This window comes from Nicotiana attenuata, unplaced genomic scaffold, assembly GCF_001879085.1.
Source record: "Nicotiana attenuata strain UT unplaced genomic scaffold, NIATTr2, whole genome shotgun sequence".
NCBI classification, from domain to species: domain Eukaryota; kingdom Viridiplantae; phylum Streptophyta; class Magnoliopsida; order Solanales; family Solanaceae; genus Nicotiana; species Nicotiana attenuata.
In genome coordinates this window covers 38,702-48,223 of record NW_017674423.1, presented here as the reverse complement: position 1 = coordinate 48,223, position 9,522 = coordinate 38,702, and the positions used below count along the sequence as shown (strand labels likewise).

Sequence of the window (9,522 nt, the reverse complement as noted above, 5' to 3'; positions counted from 1 at the left end):
AATATGTTTTCCTTAATATATTTCCTTCGTAATACCACTTTCGTCCTATACTCATTTTGTAAAAGATATTGTTATCTCATAAATGGTCTTACAAGACATTACATCTAAGGCAAAACAAATAAAGTGGGGAAATCTACTGTAAAAATAAATAAAACATACCATTACATGATTTACGAAAAATGAATTAGTATACAAGTAGCTAAAGATGAACCCTAAACAAGTCGTTTAAAGATCTTTAGCACACCTACTGCCAAGTGCCAACATATCAGGAAGGTGAAAAATACTACTAGTAGTGATTGCTTGGATTTTTCACCTTATGGGGCAAATCAGTTAAAAAACTGTTACTCAAAATCAAAATAAAGGTACATTATCATTGTGTTAGCAATAAAAGGAAAGCGAAGAAAGTTTATCAGACAAAGTAGCAACTTTGTCACGTGAACTCTAACGCGTTGACAAAAGTCAATTGATCTACTCAACAGTGCAAATCCCAAACTTTAAAATCTAATTGCACATCTCTGCTCATCATTTGACTTGCTTCAAGCGCAAGATTGGAATTACAAAGCAAAGAGAAACCTAAGACTAGCTTGATCAGAGAGTAGAAGGGAAAGTTACAGAGCATTTGGGCAAATCTTTTCCAAAAAAAAAAAAAAAAAACATTAGCTTGATCATGACCTAGATGTCTCCTATGCCACATAGTTATGTTATTGGAGAGGCAGATAGAGTTACTTTCGGTCCAAACTATGTATACATATGCAAAAAAAACATTTAAAATGTATACATATAATAAGATCACACTCATTCTGAACTCAGTGTGACTCTAAATCCTACATTCGCACCCTAATTATAATTCATTGGCGCTGGTGAGAGTGTTGTTGAAAATCCAGCAACCATAGGCCTATTATTAACCGCTGTTTGCTCTAAGGACTGAAGTTGCTTCTTTAGAAACTTAACATAATGGACAGCCTCATCCAACATAGAAGCTGTGTCCATTTTAGTGCCTCCGGGGACTAGTCTTTGCAAAATCCTAATCCTTTCACTTATTCTTTCCCTCCGATGCCTCGCCGCTACACTCTGTGGATCCTTTGATATCTTGACATTCTTTCTTTTTGGTGGCTTCACTGATTGAGGGTCAATGTGAATCGGCTGCATCATCGCCATACGAAAAATCATCTCCCTCATTGCCTCCATAGAATTTCTGTTTTGTAAACATGAATACTCATTTCCGTTACTATGAGCAGATGCAATAATTTCATCTATGGATGAAAGAATTGGGATATTTGGTTCTTCAATAGGATTGCCCATGAATGAGAAATTAGAGGGAGGAGAAGTCATTAGATAATTAGAGTACTTATGGACTGGTGGTTGTAAGGGTATCATTTCAATGTTACTGCTGGAGAATCCAAGTTCTAGGGACTGAGCAATATCCTGTAAATCCATGATATGTAAGGGAGAGAATAGGAGAGATAGAAATATATGGGAATTGAAAGAAGAGCAAATATTAGAATGAAGATGGTTTTAAAGAATTCAGGGAATATATCACAAATAGAAGTGCTAGCTAGCTCCTTTGAGCACAGCATGGAATTGTCAGTGATATATGCATATATATATGACAAGTTGTGACCTGCTCCTATGTTTTTATATTCGCTAAATGCTTACTATATTCCAAAGAATACGCAATGATATAGACCACTATAGTATTTTATTTTCTTTATAGTATAAGCCTCAAGTACATAAGTAGCATTTCCATTTGATGATAATTTCACAGTTACTAAAGTTTGAGATGAAATAAGGAAGAGAACTCCATAAATACCGCCAAGATTAACATGATAGATTTAGTTAAAACACATAAACAATGTAAAGAATTGTTATATTATCAGTGCAGTTTCATCTATTGTAGCAAATCATGATCACCTTATTTCGACATTAGCTTATAAATGTGAGCACTAAACTTTAACAGGATTTGATTGTGTAAATATTAAAAGGAGAAGTCAGATCAGGGGAATGCGGTAGAGTAAAGGTGCATGAACCAAAAAAATCCAGCCATCACTAAGAGTTAAAACCAGGTATGGTCCTAGGGATGAAAAACTCTAGCTTTGCCTTTAGAAAAATTAACTTGAAAAAACTGGAAGGGTAACCCCACAACACATGACATCTGTCAGAAGGATAACAAGTCTGGTTTCAGAAGTAGGGTAGCAAAGAATGAACAACTTACCTGTAAAGTTAGCCTTTTTTTATTTTTCTAATTTTTGCATTGAGGCATTGATTTTCAGAGACAGAAGGATGGCATCCATATTGCTGCAATTGGGTTTCTGCAATGATGCTTCTATGGCACGCATCTTGATCCCGATTTAGGAAGTTTGAAGCAAGTTTAGTTGCACATTTGGACCGATCCTCTGCTCCTCAAGTTCAGAAAATGACTTGTTTTGAAACACCTTACAAACGAACTAGGAAATTTGACTGCCTAGTAATTATCAGATGGTCTGACTATTTCTAGTTATGTTATGAAATTGCAGGTCCAAAGTCCAAACTCAGCTTACAAGTTACGGCTCTTCTGAAATATTCTGCTTGTTGGTTCACCACAAGAAGCAATGTTTGTACTGTGGTCGTTCAGTATCCCAAATGATTAATTATCCAAAGCATACTCTGCTTCAGTTACTAATATGCTCAGGCAAAAATAGAATTTTCTTTAGAATACAAATCCTATATTGAGTTGGAGTTCTATGCACAGACAAGGTAATGCACACAACTCTCTTTAAGAAACATTTAACCTATGGTAAATAGTTTGCAATATACTATAACAAATTAAATTATACTGAAGATGTAAAAATTCATTGAACTATCAGTGTATATAATTTAAATCTTCTTGCATTTAGTTGAAAAGATCTTATAGGCCTTGTTCATCTGCCTGACGTGCTAATTTTTATTGGGGCTTCCTTCAAAACTCAGTAAAAATAGCATGGGCTAGCCAATTTTCGGACTAGTAATTCAAAAATAGCCAGCGTTTGCAGTGTCATTGAAAAATAGCCACTATTTTGCTGCAACAAGGAAAGTTCCAGCATAATATACTGGAGATGGTGCACCTGTGTATGAACTTCCAGCTTATTATGATGGAACTCCAACACGCGGAAAGTTCCAGCATAATATACTGGAGATTGGAGCACCAGTGTATGAACTTCTAGCATATTATGCTGGACCAGTATATTATACTGAAACTCTAGTATATTATGCTGGAACTCCAGTATATTATGCTGGAGTTCCAGTATATTATGCTGGAATTCCAGTATATTATGCTAGAGTATTTTCCAGATTTGAATAGTGTTTTCGTTCAGATTTATCTTTACGTGAAAAGTGGCTAAATTTCGATTAATTTTGAAATTGTGACTACTTTTGAATGACCACTTGTAAATCTGGGTATTTTTGAATTTCTCCATCAAAACACTCCAGACCCCACTTATGGAAAGTTACTGGGCTTGTTGCTTCCTTCAAAACTCTGTACAAGGATATGTTTCACTTGTGCCCATTGAATGCAGAGTTACGATTTCAACCCTATGAGTTCTGAATTTTAGAACGGCGAGTTCAACTGTTAATGATTTGGTTCTAAATTTAATATTTTTACATATTTTAAACACAAAATTATTGAAGTAGTTTATATATAAAACTCATGCCTAACTCACAAAACACGTTTCCTTTGTTCACTTAATATTACATAACCTTTATTTGAAGACAAAACGATCGAGAGAATATCATTCTAAAGCATGTTGGTTAAATACATAATTAGCCCCATTAAAATTGTATGAGTTCCATTAGCTAGGATGAAAAAAATACAACAACAACAACAACAACAACAACAACAACAACAAAAAACCCAGTTTGATCCTAATATGTGGGGTCTGAAGAGGGTAGTCTATACGCAGACCTTACCCCTACCTAATGCAGGTAGAGAGGCTGTTTCCAATAGACTCTCGGCTCAGGAAGGGCAAGAAGAAGAAGAGGGAAGCAAGGAAGGAAGAAAGATGGAAGAGAAAAAAAAGGGATAGATAAAGGATAAATAGTATCAAATAATAGCAAAAGGGAATACAATACCCGAGGCGAACAAAACCACATAACGTAATAAAAATCTAAGAATATGAAGGGACATGCATGCTACTAAGCCTATCGGTGAACACTATAAACTACCTACTAACTTTCTACCTTAATCCTCGACCTCCACACCCTCCTATCAAGTGTCATGTCCTCAGTGAGCTGAAGCAGCGCCATGTCCTGCCTAATCACTTCTCCCGAGTACTTCTTAGGCCTACCTCGACTCCTTCTCAAACTCTCCATGGCCAACCTCTCACATCTCCTGACAGGGGCATCAATGCTTCTTCTCCTAACATGTCCGAACCATCTCAGTCGTGACTCCTGCATCTTGTCCTCCACGGAGGCTACAACCTCCACTTCATCCACCCCGCTCCGATACGAGGTGTGACATCTTCGTCAATCTCCCTGTTGCCCTGGATAATCGATCCGAGATACTTAAAGCTCGCTCTCCTGGGGATAACTTGAGCATCAAGCTTAACCTCTACGTCTGCATCATGGGTCTCACTGAATTTGCTCTCCAAGTATTCTATCTTGGTTCTACTCAATTTGAAACCTTTAGACTCCAAGGTCTGTCTCCAAACCTCCAACCTCGCATTAACTCCTCTACGCGTCTTGTCAATCAACACCATATCATCGGCAAATAGCATGCACCAAGGCACCTCCCCTTGGATGTGACGCGACAGTACATCCATCGCCAAGACAAACAAAAATGGGCTAAGAGCCGATCCCTAGTGCAACCCCATCACCATAGGGAAATGGTCTGAGTCACCACCCACAACCCTCACCCGAGTCTTAGCATCATCATACATATCCTTAATTACCCTAATGTACTCTACCGGAACGTCGCTAACCTCCAAACACCTCCACAGGACCTCCCTCGGAACTTTATCGTATGCCTTCTCAAGGTCAATAAACACCATATGCAAATCCTTCTTCCTCTCCCTGTACTGCTCCACTAATCTCCTTACCAGATGAATTGCTTCCGTAGTCGAATGCCCCGGCATGAATCCAAACTGATTCTTGGAAATAGACACGCACCTCCTCACCCTGACCTCCACCACCCTCTCCCAAACCTTCATAGTGTGACTCAATAACTTGATACCTCTATAATTATTGCAATTTTGAATATCACCTAGGATGAAAAAAATATAACCTGTAAATATAAATCTGCTGAGATTGCTTAGATCTCACCAAAAGAAATGCTCAGAAGAATGAATACAGAGATAGCAGCAAGGTAATCAGAATGGGCCTGCGCACTTTGGTTTGGATTCAGCAATAGCTTATATTTTAGGGTAAATAATTCTATCAGAATGACCTCTGCAACATCATAAATCCTAATATGGCAGAGTATAGCAGTCAATTATTTCATCAACATGACAGGAAGCAACTAAATTTTCCTCATAAGGTCTAGTTGGAAATGAAAAAAGTCCAACCCATTGTTCTTGGTTATAGTATTTTACTATTTCTTTTGTATACTCCAACAAATCAAACAATCAGCCCTGCCCTACCACCCTAATCTTTTATCATAGTAGAACGTCTATATATTCCAAATAATTGTACTGGGTAGGACGTATCTTCTAAAGGTTTAAATATTTTCATCAACATTTGTTAGATAATATATACAAAACTATTGTTCTGCAAGTGGTTACCAGATAACTTACTTTTTCATTTATTTTTTGGACCCAAAAGCAATGTTGTAATAACATGTAGACATCTGATTCAATGTGAAGAACGCGCAGGCTTCAATATCACAACTATAATTATGCTTCAAATATTAACAAGTTAAGGTTGATTATATAATTTCTCGCCGTCCAAGAAAAAAAAGGAATAATGATCAGGAAAATGTTAAAGAAAGGATATCATCTGAATGTGATTAGCCTACAAGATTCGAATGTGCTACAACAATATGATATCAAATTTGTTGGATATCAGTGTCGCGCGATAGAAGATATTAGTATTAAAAAGCACAAGAGTTTGCGGAGGGTCATGATCCCTCTAAACCGACAATGAATTAACTCAGCTTTACGAAATTTTCGAAAATAAAAAGATAAAAAAAAATAAGACACCTTCACAAAACATTAGTCACTACATGTCCCAAACTGTTGGGTTTAATTGCGGTAAATTCCGACAGGGCGAAAGAACTGATAAGTTTAGCTTTAGTTGCAAGTGATTAATTTGTGTAAAGAACCTGTAAACTTTCTTCAGGGTCAATGGATTAAGTAATAGGAATATAATATGTTAAGCCCTAAGTCGTTTTAAATTAGAGAGTACAGAGTAGCACTCTAATCCTTTGTGAAGTGTTAATTTTGTAATAACTAGCAGTATATGATTTTAAGGGTCGTTTGGTTTGAAGATTAGTTATGCTGGGATTATTTATGCTCAATGGTTTTGCTAAGGGTGTTCAAACTTGAACAACAATTTAAAATCGATTTTTTTGTTTTCCGAAAAATGGGTATATTAAAAATAAATTCTCTTCTTTTTAGTCCGACCTTTATATACAGGTTTCCTTCCATTAACCGTCGTGTAAAACTAATATCTCTTACAAAAAAAGAAGATAAAAATGTCGAGTTTAGGCAAATAAAAAACAAAAAAAGTTCCAATTCAACTCAATATCATTGTTTACCTTTAAAATTAGATAACAATTAAATTTGTAAGTGACTTTAAGGATACGCGGATTAATTTAATACAAAACGATAAATTAAGTCAATAATAAGAAAAAGTTGGACAGGAAGTGGTGTTTCCGGTGGCGGACGTGTGAGTAACGCTTAAGAACTTGCCCTTGGGAGGGGAACAACAGCTGGAAACGGCTGCTAATACCCCGTAGGCTGAGGAGCAAAAGGAGGAAAGATAGACTAAATTCAAACCACAAGAATAGGATAGTTCCAGCCTTAGGCCTCATTTGTTTGCACTTAATGGAGGTCTGAATCATTCAGATCTCAGATATTAAGTGTGTTTGTTTTTAAAGTCTGAATCTTAATTATCCAGATCTTGATCATTAAGTGTGTTTGTTTTTTTTTACTTCACAACCACTTAATGGGTCTGAATAGGTCTGTATGATTAAGATCTATAACAGAGACTTAATTTCATTAAGATACTATCACATATTCATTATTAACTGCAGCCACCGCCTACCATTATCAACTACCACCACGGCACCACCCCCACCCCCACCACTACCACCCCCACCACCACCACGCCACCATCATCCTCAATCATAGCCGCCACCATCATCGACCATCACTACCCACTATCCCCACCACTCCGATCACCATTATTTTCACCTACAATCAACACTCATCCACCTCAACTACCACAACTGACCACCCCATCACCATCACCATCAACAACCACAGCCGGCACTGCCCATCATTATAACCTACCACCACCCACCTACCACCTTCCTCGGTCACAACTACTACCACCACCCACCATTATTAACTATCACCACCCACCACCACCATCCTCAATCATAATCGCCACCACTACCAATCAACTACTAGCATGAACCAACATCATCAACCAAAACTACCACCAACCACCGCCTCTGTCGGCATTCACCCGTCAGTCATCACCACCAACAACTACCATATTTAAAAAATTATATATTTTATTGATAGAATATTAGATTAGTTAGTATTTTATTTGAATTTTATGTTTATTAATTTTTAAATAAAGATAAATTTATACATTCAGATGTTAAAAATTAAACAGTCTTAATTATTTCTATTCAGATCATAATACACATCTTAATATATTCAGATGTGTGTTCAGATTCAGATGTCTTAATCTTAATACACATCTTGATATTCAGATGTGTATTCAGATTCGAACGTCTTAATCTTAAAAAAAAAAACAAATGATGCCTTAGTGAAATAGTCATCCTTAATTCGGGCTCACCACGACCAACACTAACGAACGGGAGAAATAGCTAATAGCAGAGAAGATAATAATATATTACTTTGGCGTGTTATTACAATGTGTTTTATGAGTAATCAGACCCCCTTTATAAAGTAGGGGAGTTTTACATTTGGTACAACTCTATAAAAGGTAAAAAATCTTCTGATTAACTAATTGCCGGTTCCCTATCGATACGTGCTGAGATCCCTACCGTGATATCCGGCTGGTCACAGATATTTCAGTCTTTCGCTAGTTATGCTTGATTGTCGACAATGTCCTTTGAAGTTTTTCGAGGCTGGGGCCGATTCTAGAACTATGACCTCGACATTCCCGAGGGCAGGCGTCGTGCCCCCGGGCTCTAGCTCGATGGGACCTTCGGCTCGATTTTGGTCCCTTGCCACCATATCTTGAGCCTGACTTATCTTGTCGGAAGTCGAGGTGCATCATGAGCTCGGTTTTACCCGCATATAGATAGTATCCTCGTTTCTCAGAGGGTAAATGATGAGAAACGGCATGAGCTTCTGATTCCTACTTCGACACATCGCGGCAGAAATGACAAAAGACCCGAAAAGTCTCATCAGTCACGTCATAATGGCATTTAATGCATGTCGGCCGCCAGTTGGCTATCCCTAGACGCGAAACATCGCCTAACTAATATAAATACCCCTTCCTTTGTTCATTTTTACTTTACATCAAACCTCCCACTCTCATACCTTTAGAATTTCAATAGTTTTGAGCTTTTACCCCCGTTACTCAAGGTCTTTTGCAAAAATTTCACCCGTCTTCTTCCTAAGACAATAAGTCTAATTCTTCAACTTCCTTTCTTTCTTCATATTTTCTAGATATACTCCATTTTTACTTTCTAAGATAATGGCAAATACCTCCAAAACTGTTCCCTAAAAAGAAACTCCTTCTACTTCGCGGCCGGCCATTGAGGCCGAGGCGACTGCTCCGAGCGTAACGGCTGATGAACCAGTGGCCGAACCTCCCTTGAAAATGTTCAACCCCGGGTGATGCTCGATCAATAACGATTTCATAGTCGAAAAACCTTCTTCTATACAGGTTCGGTGCGAAGAGGTCTCGAGATACATCTGTTCGATTACCGAAGAGATCCTCTCTATGGTTCGGAAAGACTACAACTGGGCTGATAAAAATGTAGTGGTCCCCGACCATTACCACCCATGTCTAGGGATACCTGAGTGTTTACACTTATCCCTTTACACTGGGATCGGTGGACCCGGTCATCGTAGACTTCTGCAAGAGATACGAGGTATGCCTCGGTTATATCCATCCTTCAATGTGGAGGATTGTGATCATCTTACATTTTTTTATGGACAAAGTCGACTCATGCCGTTTTACTGTGGATCATCTACTCTACTTATACAGTCCCCGACTGTTCCGAGGGGACTGATAAAGCTGGTGCGCCGGGCCAGCAAGGCCCCGTTCTCAAGTATTGACGAAGACCGAGACCGAGGCTGGCAATGCCATTTTGTTCGAGTGAGGACTTCGGACTTGATTCCAACAGAATGTATGCCATTCCCTGAG

The 9,522-nt window shown here is 38.1% G+C and overlaps 1 protein-coding gene across 1 annotated transcript; it reads right to left on the bottom strand.

The window, feature by feature from the left end:
* Positions 1–832: 832 nt before the first annotated feature.
* Positions 833–9,150, bottom strand: LOC109218649 (transcription factor bHLH66-like). Its single transcript, XM_019383022.1, has 3 exons — positions 8,859–9,150; positions 5,300–5,397; positions 833–1,425 (listed from the first exon to the last, which is right to left on the bottom strand). Exons 1-3 carry the CDS (start codon positions 9,148–9,150, stop codon positions 838–840), a joined length of 978 nt encoding a protein of 325 aa, XP_019238567.1. The 3' UTR covers positions 833–837.
* Positions 9,151–9,522: the final 372 nt, after the last annotated feature.